General features: G+C 39.8%; 1 protein-coding gene across 10 annotated transcripts in view; it reads right to left on the bottom strand.

Moving 5' to 3' along the window:
* Positions 1 to 2126: 2126 nt before the first annotated feature.
* BMPER (BMP binding endothelial regulator) overlaps positions 2127 to 23470 on the bottom strand; it is a 159050-nt gene continuing 137706 nt past the window's right edge. For 9 of the 10 annotated variants that reach the window (XM_035552489.2, XM_035552490.2, XM_035552492.2 and 6 more), the window contains 2 exons: positions 10127 to 10257; positions 2127 to 4030 (listed from right to left, as the gene is read on the bottom strand). In XM_035552489.2, coding sequence (XP_035408382.1) covers positions 3849 to 4030; positions 10127 to 10257 — 313 coding nt within the window. In that variant the 3' untranslated portion in view covers positions 2127 to 3848. The remainder of the gene's footprint in view (positions 4031 to 10126; positions 10258 to 23470) is intronic. The other variant, XM_035552498.2, reaches the window with a different exon arrangement.

The following is a 23470-nucleotide window of genomic DNA, read 5'->3' as shown; positions in this document are numbered from 1 at the left end:
AGAGAAGCTCCCGATGAGAAGAAATTATTTCTTTAGGTCATCTACCAGAATCTATTTATGTGATTTAAGGATAGGTTCACATTTGGGTAGGATATAGGATTTTTTTTTTTTTTTTTTCTCCAAGTGCATAACTAACTCCATGGAAGAAAGGTGTTCTTTGAAGATGTAGGAGTACCTACAGGGTCTTGGGCTACAACTTAAATTGCTCTGCTTGGCTGTGGTTTGACTCCATGGTTTATAAACTTCAACGTATATGATAAAAATAGACTCAGTTGAAAGTAAATGAGGGGGAAGTAAATGTATTCTACCTCCACATATGCCAACTGAAAGCTGACTTTGAAGTGACAGTGATATGGGAGATATGGAAAACCTGATCCAAAGCAGACCTAGGTAGATTGGTAAAATACCAGCTGACATTCCCCTCAGTGAGGTGTAGCATTTCAGAACAGTTTCAATCTACAAATGTAAAAAAAAGATGCATAAACACAAATGCTTCATTTCCCCACTGACGTACAGAGTGTTAAATGACTTGCCAGGGTTATGCAACCCTGCTTATGCATAGCAGGTTAACAGCAAATCTATTGATCCAAGTCTTTCCTTGAGTCTATCCGCTGGATTGCAACACTGCGACTCAGAGTTTCCTTTTGGATCCCTCTTTGGTTGGAACATCTGCTCCTTCAAATATATTTCACCTTAATGAATTGGCAAAAAGTTAAGTGCATAGATTGACATAAGCACAAGCAAGACCAAAACCATCAGTTTTGTATGGTGAATACACCATATGGATTATCAACCTTATCGTATTATTAAAAACCACATTTAATCACATATTTACCACATTATTGCCATAGCATACTAAAATTGGATTATCAGTGAATTTTGTCAAAAATAAATCTCCAGTTGTACACAGGAAGTTTCCAGCTCTAGCATCCTAGGGGTAATATTTCATGAGCCAAGACAGAAGAATTAGAAAGAATGCTGCACTAAAAAGGAAGATGGGCTGCAAACCAAACTCTCTGAGGCTGATGGTGATGTTGTTATTCATGTAATTGGGCTAGACTTTTGACTTTTGAATAGTCTGGAAAAAGAAGGGCAAACAGCAGAGAGGAGTGAGACAACCCTAACTAGAACTGATCTGGTCTGAATAGCTCAGTTGTAACCATACAATGAATAGCACAGGGTAGCCGCAGATGAGGATATAAAACCCATGCAAAGTTGAAATGTGGGGGTAGTCTCTAGAAAAGCAGAAGTCCTTTACTTTAGACTATACACAAGAACTGGGCAGATGATAGCTCCACCATGGCCTTGATAACTGCAGCATTTAAAGGAAAAATCTCTACAACACAGCTCTAGGGCACAATCAGACAGCTTAGAGGTAAAACCACTTTATTCCTCAGTCCACATCACTAAAGCAGGGGGCTGCCCTTAATTAGGCAGATGTAGAAAAGCTAAACTGAGGAATGAGTCATTTTGCAGTGACCTGTAGGTCAGGTTTCAAACTGAACCATTTTAGGACTTAAAAAATAAAGAACTCATCCTACAGACAGTCTGTGTCACCTCTTTACCTGGCAGCAATTAAGCATTACTTGAATGCAATCAGTGGCCTGAGGGAGCTGGAGGGCTCTCCCTTCACCTTTCACTCACCTTCATCCAACAGGAGAAGAAAAGGGAAGGACACCTCTATACACTGTTCATCTATGCTATTCACTTATTTATTTATTTATTTTATTTTGGAAACACAGTAAGTAAATAAAATCAATCAGTAATGAAAATCTATCCTAACCTAGAGCTGGGCAAATAACCTTTCTAACAGTTTAGATGCCATATCTCAGCACTGAAAACTCACAGGCTGAAATGTTCTGTGGTATAACTGGTGCTTTAGATTATTTTAATGACTGCTATTTCATGTTTTAACTCCATGGACCAATTGCAATTGTTCTAAATTTCAGCTTCGCTATTCAATTATCACATGAGCCGCATAAAACCCTCTCAGTTTCCTGCTCTGACAGGATCTGCACATTTGCAATTCTGCTTCCCAGCGCACTTGTGTATGTGGCTTTGAAACCCGCTCTGCCAGTAAAACTGAATTATTTGATTGTTCCGAGAAAATGAACACAAAAGGGACATAAAAAGAGCAAGCTGAGTTTATTCAAGATTTGGACAAACATCTGTGGAATGCTCCTGGCATTATTTGCCCAGCTCTTTTTAACACTGTGGTGGTACAGCATTTTAAACAGCGTGGTGCCTACGGTACCCATGCTCACTCAGCATCTTCCTCCAAGACAGGATTGCAGACAGGCTGTATAACCCAAAACATGTTGTACCCACACACTCACTGCAAACTCAGACCCTGCAAGGCTTCCTGGAGGGCGAAGAATTAAAGGGGAAAATTGTTCAAAGCATTACAATGTGCAATTTCAATGTAAGGCATAATGAAAGTGGCTGTGTGGGAGAATATTACTTCATTATAAACCTCAATCGGATGCCTGAAGATTTCTATCATCTCAAGAGAACATTCCATCAGGCTCTACAAGAGGTTTTTCCAGTGGAAGAAAAATTGCTCCCCCCCCCTTCAGGCTTGAGAAAATTGTATGGCTTTTTTAACAGTTTCTAATGAAATCCCATATTACTGCTTCTCCCCTGGGAGACTTCAAAAGTCATGCAAACTTCACAGAGCCCATATGTTCGTAAACCTCAAGCAAAAGACCAGTAAGGAAATAAATTGCAGTTCTCCAATTAGCATCTGACATTCTCTAATGTTTTTTTGAAAGGGAGAATTTGTCTTTTTTCTTAACGATGCTGATAGAAAAAATGTGTTACTAAACCCAGCATTATTTCATGTTTTAAGGCACACTGAAATCAAAAACTCCAATTCACAGTGGAATACGAAACAAACCCAGCAATTTAGAACATGCTAAAGGGGATAAAACGTGCATGAATATTTTCTTCAAGTTCCTTATTGTGTATTCACAGCTACTGCCAAGCACGACAACATAGACGGGGTATTAGGATATGAAATGGGAAGTGGTCAAATTTTCAAAGCAGGCTGCTGGGTGTTGAACACTTTTGAAAATCTGGCCCTTGACTCTTGGTGGCATTCCAGAAAGAAATCTCTCTCTGCTGGCACTTGGCCAATCAGCTTTGGAAATCCTTTTGCATAGTTATTTCAGTAAAGCATAAAAGCTGATCCCTAGCTTTCTCTGTGTGATTAAGCGCTGTCACCAATCACTATGCAGCTCTAAGGTACGCATTAAATATTCCTAGATAAATCCTCCATCCCCAGAGAAATGTGTTTCCTGTACAACTGTAAATCCAGGTTCTGTGTTGAAACTAATCCAGTCTGGCAATGCTGTGGCCCTAGAAAAGTTTCCTTGGAAATGACAAACTCGTGCAATGGCAAAGTCAACCAATCTTTTCATGCCACTATATTATATTAAAAACACCTGGTTTATTTATACAATGACTTACAGATTAGGGTTTTAGAAATAATAATACATAAAGTTTATAGCAAAAAATATACATATAATATTTCATCCTTCTGTGATATATAGAAATGATGTATATTTGTGTGTGTGTACATATATATAAATATATGGGTTGTAATTATGCTTAGGGCACTTGTGTATAGATATGTGTGTCTACATACACACAGTATACATTTATTTTTGTCGGTGCCATGTGTGTATACATAAACAAACATAAATACACACACAGGACCATATTTACACTCTGTGAGTAGACGTGTACATTGCAGAATCTGCACACAAACAGCTGTAGTCCTTCACTGGCTGTGAGCATCAGGGGGGTCAGTGACACCCACGTTAGTGTCCGCTGAGAGAGAACAAATGTCATCGCTGTGGGCATAGGACTGGTTTGATGCATCTTCCTTTGTGAAGAACTAGATTTGCTGGACAGTGGCACCCTGCAATGCAGGGCTTGTTGCATGGTCCAATCTCATTCCAGTTGTCACATGTTTTGACACATCCTGGACCACAGGTATCATAAACTGCACCATGTTTACACTGGGTTGCTGAAAGACAATCAAATGGAACAGAAGATGGGTGTTACACAAAGCCAGGTAAGCACACACAAGGAAATTTACGTATCTTGTTGCCTGCTTTCTATTGCAAATATCAAAAGGTACATTTTGGTATTATGATCATCTAGAAGAAAAAGCTAATTGTAAAGAAATTCCACTGCATGAAATGCAACATGACTTTACATGACAAATGTAAAGGTAGCAACATTCCTAACCAAAAAGGTATCAAGTTCCTAACAGTCTTGAACATTTTGAGAATTTTAACAAAACTGACAGTCTATAAACCTTTGGCAAAGTTTCTGTCTACAAGCAGATCTGTGTCTTGTATTTAATGATTAGCATTTTTTACTTACTTGTTATAATGTCTTTTATCAAAAATTCCTGAAACATTTACATGGACAGACAGTTATTACCAATTCCACTATTACAGAAAGAAAAGACATTCACCACAACAGGTTTTCTATTTCTAAGATTATACTTTCAATATTGCATATTGCAGCAAACCAAAACAATGTTGTTAATTCAGCAACACCATTTCTTTTATAAAAAAAAAATAAAAATCAATGATTTCTATCCTTTGTGCTATTTTATCCAGGGATCACTGAGAATGAGGATTCTCATACTTAATGATTCCAGTATCTATGCAATGATTTATGTAGTTGGCAGTTCAATGGGTTTCCAACATAAAGACTACTGAGGGCTCAGCTAAAAGCACTATAAGCCCACCAGATCAATATTTAAACTCTTAACATTTTATATCCTGCCTTTTTAGTATGGAGAATAATCCGTGGTTCAATAGCAAATAAAAGCCTGTTACTCTTTCTAACAGCTGTGCTGATGGCAAAAACAAGTACTGATAAAATAGTTTATAGATGGTAACAGACTCTCAAGCATCCAGAAACATCTCTTGCTATTTACAGAGAGGTGGCTGAATTATAAAAGGTTTCTTCCATTTTGAGAGAGATTGAAGGTGCAGATTTTGTTAAAGAAGAGTACTGTTATGGACAGAAAGTACTGTTTTGTTGTGTGGACTAGCCTCAGAGTGTCACTACAGTGTTGCTGTTATTAATAAAGAGAATATATGCAGAAATAAACTGATTAAAGCACTAAAGTCTTTAAGAGAGTTACAGGAAGGATGGAAGTCTTAGTGCTAAGGCATCATAAATTTAAGGGGTTCTTCTGCGGTAACAAAGTGATCTTCAAAACAGCATCAGCTTCTTGCAAGTTTTACTTCTTACACATTTTAAAGCATCTATGCAAATGCAAAAACAGCACTGAAGAAGGAAGGAATTCTGGAAAGTTCTCAGGACACAGGTATTAAATGTGCAAACAAAAAACTGGCTAGTACAGCAGAAAACAACCCTGGAGTTACAGAGAATCAACATACAAATATTAGATAGATATTAGATATAAGGTAGATATTAGAAAATAAAGTTTTCTAGCTCTAAGCATGAAAAAGCACTAGAACAAGCTACTTGAGCTCTGTGAGACATCTTTTATTGAACATCATTTTAGAATAAGTTGGGAAAATTATCTTTCAGGAATATTTGAGATGATAGGCTTATTCTGCATTTGAGGACTTTTTTTCAAGCTTTACATTTCTATCTTCCTCTGCATAACTTCTGTGCACATTGAAGAAGGGAATAAACAAAAGGAAGAATTTAAATGAAATTTAAAAGGGAAATGGGAAATTCAGAGGGTGGAAAAAACATGCAAGCAATATTAAGCATACAGTAATACACTAGATTCACTACAAATTGCACTTACACAATGTGTTAAGAATAGAGATAGAATCCTTAGAGTGGAAAGAAAAATGTGCAGTGTTTCCAGGAGCTTTCAAACATATTAATATATTTTGCAAATGTATTAATTGTCTATAAAAGTAGATTGAGATGCTCAAAGCACAACATGAGTTATCTTAAAGAGGCTGTGACCTTAAGTTTTTAGCCTGTATAGGTTTCATTCCACAAAGCTTTATGGCAGTAATAGCCAGCCCATTTATTCCACCTGAGCTCTGTTTGGTGCCTTAGCTGGTGGTTTTGAGGAAGGTTGGCTCAAGGTCTCCTTTCTACTTCCTCATGTCTGCCCCAGAGTAAATGAGAATATATTACAGGCTGCCTTCAGCAGCTGTGGTACCCATAAGTTCTACCCAGCTCTACTCTACCACATAAGGATAGATGCCCTCTTGCATGTCCAGATACCTCCTTCTCCTTGAGATGATCCCATGGAGAAGACATGATGGCTTTAATTTCTGCTGTAGTCAGTCCGTAATGGGGTTATTAACTTACTGCCAAGGGAAAAATCAGAAAAGTACAATAGTTGCTGTTTAAGTTCCCCGGATGGTTTTTATTGTTGAGTGCTTCAGTTGTTAACATGTGGTGTGATTGATCCAGAACATTCCACTTCATCAACAGTTTAAAAAATAAAAATAAAGACATTCTGCAGTAGGCTTTCCAGGGACTGCTGAAATGAATCAGTACCTTGTAAACATGGAAAACAGAAGTGATGCCTTTGCACCCATCTTTTGAGGCAAATTCCTCTCTTATAGAACTAAGTCCTGTTAGTAATAACTTAGTCCACTAGCGCAAAAAAAAAAAAAAAAAAAAAGCACAAAAGTTACTAATAATACTGCATTTTGCAACGTTACCAGCCCCAACAGGATTTTTCCACTCTTCTTCTAGAACATGTGTTTGGCATGACAGATGTGAGCTTCCTCAGACAGCTTTCTGAGCTGGCGGGACGATAGCCAGCTCCAGTCCAGAAGCCATATAGTCACATAAACACAGCACTGTGCCTGAGCTAATAAACCCTGCCTAATAAGGCTATACAGTTTTCAGACCAGAGCTGGCTTATTCCAGCCAGTTTGGCACTTTCACAGAGAAGGCTTGTATCTGTCAGCACCCGTCTTTGTAGATGTAGCTGTAATTTTTTAGGAGGAATTTTTGTTCCCCAATATAAAAGTCAAAGTACCTAACATGGAACTGCTGAAGACTCCCCTTGTAGTACGATATCTGGTAAATCTGGTTCCACAGAAATTCTGAGCTAGTACTTGTGCATCAGTGCATCATGCAGCTTCTTGTGCTGGTGTTGTGCAGATTGGGCTTTCAAGGTGTTTTGAAGGACATTCAAATTAGATGTCACTTGTGGAGCTTGCAATTCACAAAATGTCCTTTTAACACAGAGCAGTAGAAGGCAATAAATCTGAGCACTGCTCTTATCATGACACAGTTCTGTTTATCCTTCAAACTTTCAGTTTTTAATAAGTTTCTACTGAGAAGTCAGAGTAGCCTTCCCCCCTCTGATGCATATTCACAGAGAATTAGAAAGATTAAAGAAAACCAAGATGTAGCAGGTAAAAGAGTGACTTTGGCCAGAAAATTCCACAGCAGAGAGGAGGGGACCCAGCAGAGAAGAGTGAAAATCAGATACGGGCTCATCTTCCTCTGGTTTGACTGGTCATCGTCTAGCCTGACTGATCATAAAGGGATGAAAGGAGAAAATTGTTCAGCTTTTATGAAGTTGTTGGAGCATGCCAGCACATCAATGCTACCATGTGCACTTTGCACTCTATTATATTCCCTATCTGCTTTTTCTGTGTAGGTATGTCCATGGCAGGGAGTTATTGACATCTGCCATCCTAGAGTCTTCTTTCCCTCAGTGACCTTAGAAATTCAGTGTTAAATTGCTATGGCCCAAGGCCTTTCACCATCCTCAGTTTACTTAATCACACTTTTAAAATTGCTTCCTTATCATTTCTTGAGCTTAAAATATATATATATGTTTTTTATCTCCTTTTCAAAGCCTCTTCCTTCCATTTCTATCCCTTCATTTCCCTCTCCATCATATTCTCTTATTTCTTCATTCTTTCTCCCTGACACTCCTGTTTTTGTTTGTTTGCTTTGTTAATACATCATATTTTTCGTATGTCCATCCTAACAAGTCTCATTCCTCATGCAAACCTGAATTCCTTTCCAAACCCTATCAGTTCCCATGCAGATCTCACCAGCCATCCCTAGCCCTTTTCCCTACTCATTAGCTTCTTCTCTTCACCCCTCCTGTTAAATGATACTCCCTTTACTGAGACAGCCTCAAAGGACAGCAAGCCTTGCGCTGTAGTATTTCGCAGAGGACTTAGAGGAGGATACGTTGCTGCACTGAGGGGGAAGGAAGAGCATGTAGGGAACAGGATGTATAATTCAGCCTTCTGAGCATCCTGTTTGGCTGGCTGTCCAGACAACACAAGCTTTCTAAAGATTATAAAAATGAGTTAAGTGTACAGCAGTCAGGGTAGAGGAGCTGGCAACCACACAAGATCTGGTTTTATAACACACAAAAGAATAATTAAAACCTGACTATACTATTAAGTATACTCCATTTCCATCAGAACACAGCTCTTCCAAGTATCCCACCAGCTATGAAATGTCAAACAGGAAATGAAAGTCACAGAATGCTAAGGTTTTATTACAGATATATTGTTTCATACCCAGAAACTTTTATCCATAATTAAGACACAATAATTGTAACTATGAGTTTTGGGAAGAAAAAAGTAAGTTAAAGAATAAAATCTTGGTGCTGGCCACTGGTAACATATGGACACATTTTACAGATGCAGTGGATGCACTTTAATGCTTACTGTACAACTCACTATAGAAGATCGTGCTACTTATTTAACACTGTATGCTAAAGTAAGTGTTTTGAGGGTACTTGACCACATACAGTTTATCTATATTTTCTGCTTAAGAAGATTTCCCCTTCCCCTCTAGAAGTCTGAACTGAGGTTAAAAAACTCAGGTGGATTTAAGAACTTCTTTCGTCAGCTTTAATGGAATATGTATGTTTAAATTCCTTCATAACGTTCACTCAAGGACGTTTTTTTTCCTAAGAAAATGTTCTTGCCCTTGGTAAAATGACAGAAAAAATGTGAAAAGAAGCCTCAATTAGTGAACTCGTGATATGCCAACAGTTGTATAAACTCCTTAAGGCAAGTACTGGAGTTTTTATTCATTTTATGGCATCTCGTATAGTGGGGTCTTGGTCTGAAGAGCTTTGGTCAAAAAAAAAAAAAAATTTCAGGCTGCTTATTTCAGTTTCCTCATGGATCTGCTATTGGATCGATAGATTAAAATTGTATATGTTATTAGTGCTGAGACCACATCCTTGAACAGTGCTTTCACTTACTGACACCCTGTTTGGATTGTTCTGTTCCTTCATAAGAAAAAAATAAGCCTTTTGGGAACAGTCAATCAAATGTAATTTGCTCTGTCACTCACCCATTCCTGCTATTGTGCCTACAACAGAAAAGGAAATTGAAGTTGAGAGAGTAGACCCTGAGCCACACACAATCACCAAAATAGACCACAGAGCAATAGCTCTTTGACCAGCACTGAATATCTTCGTCTAGTTTTTTTCCAACTACTGTCAATGGCTTTACATAAATCTGAATACATTTCCAGGCAAACCGAGGCCATTATAGAGTGTCCTAAATTAATGAGACCATCATCAGGGGAAATATTAATCTGCAATATTGCATTTTACATCAAGTGACTATGACCACAGGCCACCGCTTCTCATGGAAACAATTACTCACAATTACTTGCAATTAATGCAGTCCTAATCACATAAAGAATTTGGTCCAAGAGACAGAATTAATGCATGTCTGCATTTTGATATTCCCATTAAAGACATTCTTTCTCCTTCCCTTGTTGAACCTTCTGCAATCATATATATATTTTGTCTCAGGAAATACAACTGTGCTTTAACAGGAGATCAAAGGAGTTTAAACATTATCTGCAATCAAATGTGGACATATCCTGAAAGAAAAAGGCATGCACTTCTTCCAGAAAGTACATAAAATTATGCTAGCTAACATTAGAAGTGACAAGTTTTGTAACTAAATAAACATCTCTAGTATTTGATGATTCAGAATCGTTCCTGGTAAGGTCCCTCTCCATACCTCAGCACATAACTTCACTGCTGATGTAACTCCAGTTCTAGCCAGTTCATTTCTGATCCTCCTCCACCAGTAAAAGGATAAGAGCCTATTAACCTAAGCACCGGGTTACAAAGATGCCATCCCAAAATGCTTACCTGCACAGTGCTGCTCAGGCACCCACTGGACTTTCAACCCTTCTCGCTGACAGGCTCGGGCATAGGCCAGGAATGACTCACAATAGCAGTTTTTATGAACTGGACACTCACACATGTCTGTCACACAGGACCTGCAGAACAAAGCCCCGGAACAAATAAGCAAGGAAAGATTTAGCAATTATCTCACCAAGGTTTGGAATCATTTACTCTCCAGTCACACAGAGTTTGATGCCACAGCAAATTACGCTAAGCAGCAAGAAACTTAAACACTCGCTTTTCTGCTGCCAAACGTAACCTCACGTCTCTTTTTTGATGCACTGTTCTAATGCAGAGAAGGCTTAAGAGCACCAAGGAGAGAACCACATGGGAACAGGGACATGAAAATAAGAACCCAGAAACGTCAGGCAGAGACGACCAAGACCACAGTGGTAGGAAGCAAACTCCAAAATGATTTGCACCAACACAAGATAAAGGCTTCTTTCCCATTCCTGGAAAGTTATAGTGTAATAATACTATTAATAACAAGGCAGTAGTGTTAAATGGGTGACTTCTGCAGGAAATGAGCACATGTCCTTCAATGCAAGGAATGAGAACTTCTCTACAGGTCACCTCCAGCTTCCCCCCACTTTGAAGGCCCCAAAGCAGCTATTTGTTTATTTTCTCAGCAGCAACCCTGCTAAATGCCAGACTAAATGGAGACAGGCTGATGCAGCATAGCTGAGCAGTTCTTATGCTAGGAAACCCCCCAGGCACTTGTTAATAGCACCATCTTCTTCCATTGCATAAGATGGAATCACCACAAAACATGGCAGGGAGCAAAGCTGCTAACATGGCCCTAAGAAAAACTGCTATGTGTTTGTCACCACTATATTTCAAGTTAGCTAATCCAAAATGTGTGCCCATTTGGCACAATTCTAAAGTACAACTGACAAGAGACAGCATATTTGCAGTTGACAGTTTCTGCATATGCAAAATGCTTAAACGCTTCTGCAAACACAGAAATGCAAATTAAGAATTGCCAAGTATCTGCTGCTCCAAGTGAAGGGAGGGACAAGGTGTGAAGAAGACACACAGCCTGTGTGAGGAAGATGCAATCAGGGCCTCAGTTCCTCTGCTTTCCAGAGACTGCTCCGTGCATGGACCTTGGGGGTCAATGGGCAAGAGCACCTTGCGCCCTAGTGTCCTCTCCATTCCTGAGAGATCAAGGCAACACTTGTGAGAGGCACAAGTCCTCCAGAAGGACCGAGGGCTAAAGTCACAAAACTCTCCATATTAACTGCTCTTGCTGTGGATCAAAAATTCAACTGTCTTTAGGAAAAAGATGGATATGGGCCTCCTTTTCCAGAAACTTTCCCCATAACTAGTGTCTGGAAAAGGAGCAAGCATCTCAGCAAATTAATCTGGAGCCCTAATGCCTGTAGGATGCTTTGGAGTCACTGGGACATCTATTCAAAACTAGGTGAGAGGATTAGTGGCCCATCAAACATGGACAAACTTGTTTCTGCCTATCCAACAACACCCCTTTAAGAGGAGTATTTCCCCTTGTCAGAGTTGCTGGCTGTTTCAGTGACCTTTTGTATGGTTATGCCTGGCAGTTCTGCTTGACATTTCCATCAGCATTTATTTATTTTTACTCTCAGTGAATCCCCATTGTGAAATTACATAAAAAGTCAATGTGACAAATAAGCAACATAAGTGTTAATGTAAAAAGGTTACCTGTCCTGCATTTATCAATATATACATAATATGCATAAACAGAATTGCTTTGGATCAAATATATATAAAATGTTCACATTTACAGACCAGTGGTTTTCATTTGAAATAACTTTACTTTCCATGGGCAATGTAACTTTACTTCACTTTAGTTCTGTGGTGGGTCCCTTTACATCCTTTCCAGTAACAGATGTTGCTGCTTGGGTATAACAGCTGATAGGCTGTAAGGAAGAAATCAGCACTATGTCTTTGGCCTTGTTTGACATTGTTAGCTGATAAAAGACCTTGTGTAAGCACAAAGGGTAACCATTTTACATGACACACTAAATAACTTCACACTGTTTCCTTTGGCCACAATGTGCCTGTGATCCTCCTGCTAGCATTCTGTTCTACCCATAGCAGGAACCACTTCGTATCCCCAATGCCATTTGGGATATGTATTTCTCATTTTACAGGGAAATAGATGCTTGTTTGCTATTGCAGCAGATTATCATCACAAAGAAGGTCTGTAACTATCTCCACAGATAGAGTCAGTTATCAAAATACCATTCCATCATCTTATCATTTCCGTGCTAGCTAGTAGCGTTTTACTGCTGCCCACTAAGATTTAGTTTTAATGCCCAAGGTGCTTAGGAATGCTTGCCAGTGCCAGGTCGGTTATGTGTTCACTGACTTTCTGCCTTAGAAATTATAAAACCCTAAGCCTGAGGTACTTCCTCTGCTTTTGAAGCATAACTGCAGTTCTTAGCATTACTCAGAGGGGGATGCCACCTTCTGCAGTGAGTCAGTGCAGTGACAGCTAACTTAGGTGCTTGCATCAGGTCAGGAAATCTCAAGGCTCTCCATCAATCACTCAGTCTTTCTAATTAATACCATGTTCATGGCACTCTTCATGACCAAGCCCGGGCATGGTTTCGGGGATTAGGGAGGCAAGGGCAGTGTTCCCAGCCTGCAGGATGGCAGCAGGGCAAGCACGCTGTTTGAGTTTAGCTGCTATATGCACATGCTACATGATGCTACACCATTAGCCCTTGGCATTGGAATGGCCGTAGGCATCCAGGCAGGCTCCAGAATGAAACGTGCAGTTTGGCTGGGATCAGCATTATTTGCTACGGTGTTCAGCATGTGTGTTCACTAAGAAAGGTAGCATGCCACATTCAAAACAAACAATACTCTGATTCATTACACACCTAATTTCTTGTGTAATTTTTATTTTCCTGAAGTGTTTTATCCTGGTGACTGCTGCTGGCTCACTCCCTGGGCTTGGCTGAGGACCAGTCATCAGACTGCAGATGCTCTATTAATGAATTACAATTTCTAATTATTTTTAAGTTTAAATAATTATGAAAGATGATAGTAAAGGAAACTATATCCACAACTGCCAAGCCTAGTCAAAAATAAAACCCTTTTTTTTCTCTATGAAATTTCTTAGTGGCAAGTTTAAGGCATTAATGTTAATATTAATTGTAGTTAGATGGATTGGCAGTTGCGTAGGGAGGAAGGAGTCTTTTTATATCAATTCTCAAATTAGCAGGGAGCAAGTATGTGGTCTGCTTCATAGCCAACAGAGTCATTGCTTCCCTTCAGTGCACCCTGCGGGAAACTCCATGCCAAGTCACCATGACAGTCAAAGGGCAGTTCTGGGAAAGGACCCCCCTTTTGCTAGGGGTGGCTACTGAGAGAGTGTTGGCACTGTCCCATGGGCAAACTTTGGCACTGGTTCTGTAATTCTTTTTCCAACTATGAATCCTTCTTGTATTTAATTATATTTCTCAGAGTTATTGTTACGGTTATATTAGAGAGTCATTAGGGGATGCTTCATGATGTAAATTTACAATCCTATTCTTGTGTACAGTCCTCACCCATTCCCCTTTCAAAAATCTTCAGTATACCTAAGGCTTTTTTTCACCTTCCCCAGTGACTGACACAATTCAAACTTCTTTGTTAGATTCTGTGACTCTAACTGCATGTATGCAGAGGCTTTGGACTTATCTGTACTCTAAACTGACTGTTCAAACAACATAAAAATACTCTTTTACTAAAATTTTGGAGTTACGTCAACAATGAAGCCGTACTGTCAAGTTACCATACCGCCCACTGAAGGAGACTTTAGGTCTTCTGGGGTATTGTGATTTTTCCAAGACCAAAACATTTGCTTAAGTGAACTAAAAGTGAAAATACATTCCAGAAACATAAACATCAAACCATTAGAGTCATACAGAAAGAATCCCACAGGAAGACTGCAGTGGAAGTCACTGATAAAATTAATCTGTTTTACCAGCTATGGAAATACACCCAGAATACTTTAATCAGCCTTAACTCTGCCCTCAGTGAAATCGTATCAAAATGCAAAGATGTTGCAGTCCAAAATAAATTTCTTTTAAGGACATATCTAGATTTCTAAAAAATATTTGGCTGTGATGGTGTCCTATTGTTTCATCATCTTAAATTGTAGAGAAAATCTTATCACCACCAAATGTAAGGTAATGGCTCCCAGAAACATATTTTCGGAACAGGACAGCATGATGATTAAAAAAGACAGGAATTTTGATCTTAGGCAAACTGACATAATTATTTATGCATACACATAAGTGTTAAGTCCTCTCTCTCAAATCACAGACACTTGTGTAACAGTGAAATAGCCGAAAAGTGTATCCAAGGAAGGTCCAAGGGGACAGTGAGAAATGTTGTTTCCCTCTATTACTCATCCTTTAAACTCAGTCACAGCTTCCCAGATCCCTACTCTCGTGCTGACATGCTCTTTTAAAAAGACACCTCACCAATGACAAGTGTAATATGCACATATACATACCTACATGTGGAACAAAGCAGACTTTTGCTATTCAGCCCTTTTCTCTGTATAGTATTTGAGATAAATAATGCAGCTCACATGCTGGTCTCCCAGAGAAAGATGTGTAGTGCAGAGAGACATGAGGACACTTAAGAACACAATGAATAAAAGGCTTTGAAACCTGTTCCTGTCCAGCTAGGGAAGAAGTACTGTTCTTCCTGTGAGCCCTCCTTCTCAAAAACACTTTATTTGGAGCCCCAACTCCAGTGTTGGCCTAATTTAGCACCAGTTATGAGCCCCAGCTCCAAATAAGTACCCAAGCACAGCTGAACCTCTCAATCCTCCACTGGCACTAAGTGCCTCACTGTGATTCCTTTTGATGCTGCCTGTGCTGCCTGCAGGGTGTGTGTTAGAGATGGCGCTAATTGGGTGTGTATAATCACAAACTGTTGCAGAGGGAAATCCATGAAAGTGAAGGCATCCGGCAGCTGGGGGACACACCCTTGAAGGAGACACACATACACACACTGCTTCCACAACTTCAAAGTGAACTGGATGAGTATGCTCCTTCAGCAACAGCCCTTTTTTCACATTAAACCGTGGAAAGTCTCCAAGTCTCACAAAGGGCAAAGAATTGAGTCCTGTGCTACATGTTCTATGAAAAAGAAGGAGGAAAGATCAGCAGTGAATCCCACAGCTTCAGTCTGTGCCACACGGAATTGAAATTGCAGATGTTCAGTGTCACTTCCTAAACGTCAGCAGTCCCTCATTTCACTTTGCAGTGCACGCAAATCCAAACACAGTCATATCAGGAAGGACTGTGCCTTTTTGCATTAAATATATATATATGAAATCTTATTTCTCAACAGGAATGGGATGCAGGGCACTTCTCAGACCTTTTGGTACTTTCAGGAAGTGGCTTTCTGTAGACAGAAAACACTAACATCCTCCCCTTCACCGTTTCACCACTAGGTCTCAGCAGACTTTACAGAAGCTCTTGGAGTTGGTGCATCACCATCCCCATTTCACATACGTGAAAACTCAGACATCAGGCCGTGAAAGGGCTTTTCCTCCATTCTGGACATAAGCTGTATGCTTACAAACTCCACTGACTGAAGGGTCATTGGCCTAGGGAGGAGGATTATTGTCCAGTCCCACCAACCTGTGAGACAGACTCACCAGGAGAACTTACCGGTATGCCACATTGGAGTTTTGGTACAATGTTGGCCTATTTTAGCACCGGTTATGAAAATAGCCAAAATCTACACAACAGTGAGGCTGGATTCCTATAATCACACTGGAGTACTCACAATTCAGCAGCAAAACTCAGGATTAATTTTTCCTGATCCAAAATTAGACCTCCATTTTCCTCTTTCATAGGAAAAATAAAAACCAATGGCTTCCGTCAGTAGCTCCATTATTAGAAGAAAGTTTGTATGGGCTGTTTTTCCCATAAAGCTTCAAGGAGTTGCCATTATTTATGACCCCCACCAGAGAACTTATTTTACAAGGTAAGAAAATGAGAAGATGAGCCATGCTCCAATATATAATGCAAAGGCTCATGCTGTTCCTGTTGTAAACTGTATTTTGTCTGTATGTGCATGTCTAATCTTACTGAAGTATTGAAGCTTGTTATTTAGAGCTGGAGTCTTTTTATGGCTGAGAGGCTTGAGATCAGAGCCTTGAGATCATTCTCGCTTTCTCCAGAATTTACTAATTTTAATACAGAAGCAGCAAATAACTCATGAGGGAGGTAATTTTGGAGGCTGCAGAAATACAAAAGTCCTTACATCAATTGAGCATTCATTCAAAGTACTTGCCTGGGGGACAGACTGTTTCATGCAGCAAAGGCAGTCATTTTCATAAAGCATTTCTTCCAAGACCAGATAAGTATACCTGCACCCTCCATGCATTTCCTACACATTAGAACAATGGTAACATTTCCTTAAATTGAAGATCTATTAAAGGCATCCATAACAATGTTAACAACACTCCATCACATTTTTTCTGGTAAGATCTGGACCAAAAAGCTCTAAAAATGTGGGAGCAGAAAAGGAACTCACAGCACATCTTCTGTGAGCAGTGCAGAGCAAATCTAGTGCAGGTATATACTTTCCATAGGGAAATCTCATTCCTATAAAGAGACTATTGGCTTGAGAATGCTTGAGAGTATCACAGTTATTTTTGGTAGGTTGCAGAGGGGGAGTTTGCAGCAGTGGGCATTTGAATCATGTGTTCGAATTTCATCCCAGTCACTGATTTATGTGCAAATTTGAGTCAACCATGGACAGTATTGCCACGAGGAGCCCAGCAGAAAGAAATGGTAAAACACACATCTCCACAAAAGAGATAGAGCTATATGTGATTTAAGATTTCTTGGGCACAGCAGTCACTTTACACTCACACTGAAGAGTCCTAATTTAACTGACTACCATTGTTCCTGCTCCAGAGATAGACTTGGCACTCAGAGTCAATTAAACAGAATTACACAAGATATCCACACCCATTCCTGCCATGCCAAGGCACCCTTCCAAAGTAGATATTTAGAGGAGTTCAGTCAACTTGGGAAAAGGATGCTTTAAATGAAAGTGATAATTCTTGTTGGTAATTTCCAACATAGCACAGACAGACAGTAATTCAATTTTGATTTCTTTGCATATCCAGCTCCTTTAAAAGTAGTCAGGACCCATGCTTTCTTCACAAAGTGTAAGCAAAAATGATATTTTCCAGTGACACTGAATAAGTGAAGGTACATGCAGACTTCTGAAAACGCATACTGTGCTGCACAATATCACCATAAGCCTATACTACATGCTGCTAAAAGTATTATCCAAAAGCCTTTGGAAAATGCCAGAAAGAGTGTTCTATGTGTATTTTTAACCTTTATAAAAAAGAGTATACTGTGCCAGATTTGCATTTTATTGCCTTAACCAACATTACCCACAAGAATATAGTGAAGTGAACAATGAAACATTCTGGAACATTTTCTAAAACTGCATCAAATTAAAGTTCTCAAGACAGCACTACTCTGACATCATATTTATAATCTTCCCTGACTATGTAGTAGCAGTGGTAAAGCCATTTAAAAGGAGGGGAGGGGGAAGAACCAAATAAAGAGCAAAACAGAAGAGCAAGCTTCCCTACTTCTTTCTTCATATTTCCCCCCAGTGTCTCAAATAGGCTTTTTCTATCTAGTGCTTGGACCTTACAGGCATCTGTGGGTTTAAATGTTCTTTCTGGTCCTGAGAATGGAAAGGATGGATAAAATCTCACCATGGGGAAATAGCTGAGCCATGACTGAGGAAGACAATGAAGTCCCACGCTGGGCTCCAAGAAGCATCTGGTATGACTCAGAATATTTCCTAGAGCTGAAGGTTACAATACAGTTGAGCAGCTGACTTGCCACCTTTACTGGGAGTGGATTTTTGCTAAAAGTCTCCAGTAGAATAGAGAAATGCCATCCACACACAACCCTGGAAGAGCTCACCCCTTGTACTCTCACTCTTTCAGAAAGTGGAAAAGGGTTTTCCCCTGCTATTCTGTTTCAGTTTTGCTGGGCCACGCAGAGTATAACTTTTAAAGTCATGACATTCGAAAGAAACAGCTGTATGTATGAGAACTCAACCACTTTGGTTTGAGTCTGAGTTCACACATAGCGTATACCTCAAAGTGAAACTGTTAAAAACAACTTCCCTGTGCACACAGGATTAGCATTTTGCATCCAGAATTACTGGAATAAAGAAGACATACAGCATTTCAAGCATGTGTCCAATACCACACTGAAACATGCCTGTCAATAATTGCCTTCTTTTACTTGCTTACTCAAGCAGTATGCATGCAAGTCGTTCCACTTTCTTTGGTGGGATTACTGAAAGAAAACAAAAAACAAAAAAGCATTTGGCTGCCTGTATATTGTATGCTCTATAGCTTGTATATCTGGTTGGAAAAAACAAGGACCATAATAACTGCTATAGAATAGTTTCCAAAATAATTATAAAGAGGCCAACTGCAATAAAAAAGTTTGGACCAACAAAAAGATACAGATGCATAGTTAGAAGTATCACCTGGAACATGACACTGGTGGTTCAAAAACTGGAACCTGGTTTCCGAGGACACGTATTTCTTCAGTTTATATCCACAGTCATCCACTTGCAAATGTGCATCACATAACTGGTAATAATTATGCTACCCAATACAGCTGATCATGCGTTTGTCCAAAGCTGTCTGGCAACCAGTCTTGGTGCCCTGAGGGCTTAATATTCAGAAAGAAAGTCACCTCCTAAGGGATTTTCTAACAAAAGTCCCATCTTTCATAGCCCCAGTGGCTATGAAATTTGCTCGTCACTGATTCCCTATGGCTGTGGTTGTAAACACTGATGTAGTGTTTGGGCCACACTGACCTACTTTCTGCATCCAGAATCCCATCGTCTCTCCTCAGAAGCCACAACCCAGACAAATTCCCAAATTTCACAATCTTCTACTTCGGATTTCTTAAGCCAATAAGGTTCCTTATTATTTATCGTGTTCTGAAATCACACATTAGTATTCAAGCTACTTCAACTGACCACTGGCATTTCAGATGTGTAATCAAGTTTTCCTTATGAGAGGAAAAGGTAGGGACAATGTCCTAGTGGACCTTCTGAATATCCATACTAATACTTTTTACACTTCCGTTTTTCTCACTATGTGAGAAATGTACTTAGCCTAGCACTTACACTGCTAATGTGAATTTGCCTTGCAACTGAGTTAATCCATGCTGGGGGAATTTGCAGTGTCCTCTGGCATAGCTACCATGGAAAACGCATCTTATTTTGCACCTTTTGCATTATATAATTGACATAAAATTTTATCTTTTTCTCTGTGTCTAGACTCTATTTTTAAAAGAAGATTCCACCCAGTCTCCAGTTCTTCAAGTGGAGACTGAACTGTCATATCTTATCTAGAGAGAGAAAACAACAGTCATTGCAATCCAGGAAAAAAATAAGAAAGAAAGAAAGAAAGAAAGAAAGAAAGAAAGAAAGAAAGAAGTTTTAATATTTAAATTCATAGCATTCAAGTGGTGCTTTCAATCAACAGTTTAATTTTGTTTTTTATGTTTCATGCAGTGCAAATGAACATGGCAAATGAATCTAATATTACTGCATAAACTTTCACTGTAGTACACAGAGAGCCCATTAGTGTATTCTGTGTGACAGTCCTCATCCAAGAAAAGCCAGAGGTTTGTCAGGAGTTCATAAACATCCTAGATAGAACATCAAAAATTATTGAGAGGTTTTAAAGTCATGACCCTAGAGAAACACAAACCATCTAGATATTGCCATAGTCATGAAATAGTCATATAAAATACCACAAGATTTAAATCTTCTAAAATAAAAATTCAAAGCAGGTCATCTCCTTCTCTGTACCAACTAAATATATTGTGGTTCTGCTATGCTATCCATCAAAAAAATATGCCATATCCAATAACGAGCGCAGTGAGAACACAACACGGGAAATATTTCCAAAGTGTAAACATAAACTGAAGTTATCCTCAGCTTTTGATGATGATTCACTGTATATATATATATCCAAGGAGGTCTTGTGATATAATAACAAACAGGCTGGCTAGTTTAGAAACTCTCATTCTTAAACTCTGCAGAGCCCACTCTGTGGCTTAACCCATATGAAATTAACTTAGATCAAGCATATTTTTCCTCTAGGTGGCTGCAGAGCATTTAAAAAGTTGCTGGCTCCAGATGGAATATGAAAGAGAGAGAGTAAGGGAAAAAGTAGACAGGAGATCGTTACTTAGAAAACAGCCTTCCTCCTCATCTTGCTTCCTTTACAAAGCAGAAGCCAAAATCCTATTTCAGCAAAGTTAGATTTGCAATGAGCATGTCACACTATCACTGTGTCATGCACACACATTGCATTTCATCTCAGAAGTTTCACTCTTTCCTCATCATCAAAGATAATGGGCTAAAAAGAGGAATTGCAAAAAATGGCGCAAGAGCCAACTTACCTGAATTGAAACGTTCAAAAAACACTCTCTTCCCAGTTTTATGACTTCCTGTGTGGTCTTGGCCCAGACCCATAGGAAGATGTAGGCACATTAAAGTATGATTTAGGCAGAGTTCATACACCTGAATCCAAAGCTGTGGTCCTGGCTTGGTTGCCCTGACCCTGTCAATGCATTCTGGCAATGCTGGAGACTTAGTACCTGGTTTTACATTTCTTCAGACACATCTGCTTTTACTCCACATCTTCCCAAGGCTGCATGGTCATTGGCAGGGATAAGCTCGACCGGCATCTCAACCATGAGGGCCTCTCACCCACAGAGCCAGGCTGTCTTAAAAGAGTGGCAGTGCTGTCATAGTCCTGTTCCAGTTTCAACAGACCAGAGAGTGAGCATAACAGTTTGACAGTGGCCTAACACTCAGCCAGGAGTAAGGGACCTGGCTTCTAGTCTCTGAACTATGGTCAGTTTTGGCTTAGTCTGCACTTCACATAAAGAAAACTTTAGATAAGCAATGCTCTGCATGCTACCACAGTTCTTTAACCTTAGTGCAAGATCTCAACTGTAAAACACCATACAGAGCCTGAAAATACTGTGCTGGAAATGCTGGCTCCAGTGAAATCAATGGTAATTTTCCTACTGACAACACAGGAGCTAAGATTCAGAACCATCATCAACTTTTCTTGCTGTACTTCAAGGCTTTGAAGGATCCAGACGCTTTCAGGGCATGGTTATACATTAAATTCAATCTTCCTGAATTAAAATGCTATGAATTAAAGTTTCCTGTACTAGACATAGTGACTCCACGACATATTGGCCTTGCCCAGGAGCCACAGGAACCCACAAGGATATTATAAAGTCAGAATGACCTAATTCTGGGTGAGGTGGAATGAGATGATGCAAGGACACAGAGCCAAGGTTTGTTCTCCTTCATGACAAACTTACCTTTCAGTGTGTTGGCTCAGGCACAGTACTTTACTCGGCTAAATACAAAGAGAGCTCTGATGCGAATCAGCAGTCTTTAAAGTGAAATGTTGGCCATGACCATGAGCAAACCCTCCCTATCACAAAATGATCACGACCTCATTAGGTCCACACTTCTGATTTATTTTCCTGCTACTCTCTTGGTGATGCCCAGTGGTGAAGGTAACGTGCCAAGATTACTTCTGGGGTTTGTCTTGTATAAAAAGTCCTAAGCATCTGAATTTGACTTTGCTTCTTTTTGTTGGCTAAGCGGAGTCTCTACCAAGCAGATTTGTGCCTGGTGTTAGCCACTGCGACCATTCTGCCTGATGGAGCCATAAAGCAATTCATTCTCTCTCCATCATTTTTCACTCCATAAAATCTTCCCTGGACTCCCCACAGAAACAGCAGAAAGATCTCGGTGCGGTACCAATTTGTTATGAAGCTTGCTGTCAAACTTGGCAGTGGTTGCAAGCTACTCTCAACCTTTCTCACCAGCGAAGTTTGCGGGTAGAAATTGTCAGCACTGGCTACTCCTTTCCACCTTCAGAAACAGGGAAGCAGCTCAGCTGTGGCAAAGCAGCCAGTGCAGCATCTCTCCTAAAGAAGCCCAGCTGACAGCAGAGGGAAATCCCAGAAGGCAATAAGGAAGGAAAAGCTGTTGCTGGAGGTTACACAGGCTTCATAGTTAGGTTCTCCATGGGTCCTTGGGAACCGCAATGTTTAGAGTCCATACCTCTGGGAGGCCACAGATTTCTTCCCTTTGAGGTGAGCATGTGGCACCCGCTCGGTAGTTTTTCTGCTCCCATGGATCTTTCCACAGGTGGGGAGCCCGAGGGCCCGTATGAAAGCATGAGCAGATTAGCTCTGTCAAAACAAAGATCCTGTTTTTGTGCCAGTAAGGAAAAAAAGGAGGGAGCAGGGAAAGCATAAAATAGAGGGTATGATATATAGAAGGAAAATTGTTTTTTAATAGAATCTTTTCAAAGTTTTCCATTAAGCTTTGGTCGCTTGCAGTGCAAGTTTTGGAATGCAACTCCCTCATCCCCTCAGGATGGTCTGCATTTTATTATGTTAGTAAGGAAACCTGGCTTATTCCTAGCAGAGCTACTGTATGAAATATTTCAATCTCAAGCCAAAGTGGCAGGAGTAAAAACCCCTCCTGCCTGATTGATTTTCAGCCACTATTCTGGTGCCAGTAATTTAACGTGATTTTTATCATGTGCAGAAGAAACTTTTATTACCAAGCAATAAGTAAATCAGGATCACATCATAATGAACAAGATGATATGCACCCAAATGTTACCCATATGATCACTAGATTTCAGCTGAGATACTTAATGAGAATGAGCAAAGGAATACATCAGAAGAAGGGAGGGGGCACTGGTTATGAATCAGGGGAGATGAACTGAGTAATGAGAGGACACTAGAACCTCATCCTTCCCTCCAACCATCCTTCCTTTCCTTCTTCCATCTCCCATTTCAGTAATGCAGGCCATATGACTATTAGGAATAGCTGCATTGAAAGAAGAGGAATAACGGCAATACCAGTAGTCCAGAAGAAAACAAAAAAGATGGGGCAATATCATAAGTCTGTCCCCTGGGAGCATGCAAGGGCATGGAAGATGCTATTACACATATCAATAGCAATTCTTACAGTTCAGAGACATTAGAGAGACAGAATGAAAGCTGTACCTACCAAAATGAAACCAGAAAAAGGATGAGGCATTTTGGTAGGATCATAGGAGTCTAAAGAAACTTACATATTTATACATATGTCATATCAGTCTGTGTATAAAAAGTAGCTGTGGTCTCCAGAGATGCCATTTAGGAGATCTAATGAGCATTGGCAAATTGTTACACACTTAAAAATCAGGGAAAA

Source organism: Cygnus atratus, chromosome 2 (genome assembly GCF_013377495.2).
Source record: "Cygnus atratus isolate AKBS03 ecotype Queensland, Australia chromosome 2, CAtr_DNAZoo_HiC_assembly, whole genome shotgun sequence".
NCBI lineage: Eukaryota > Metazoa > Chordata > Aves > Anseriformes > Anatidae > Cygnus > Cygnus atratus.
This window is presented reverse-complemented; position numbering and strand designations above follow the sequence as displayed.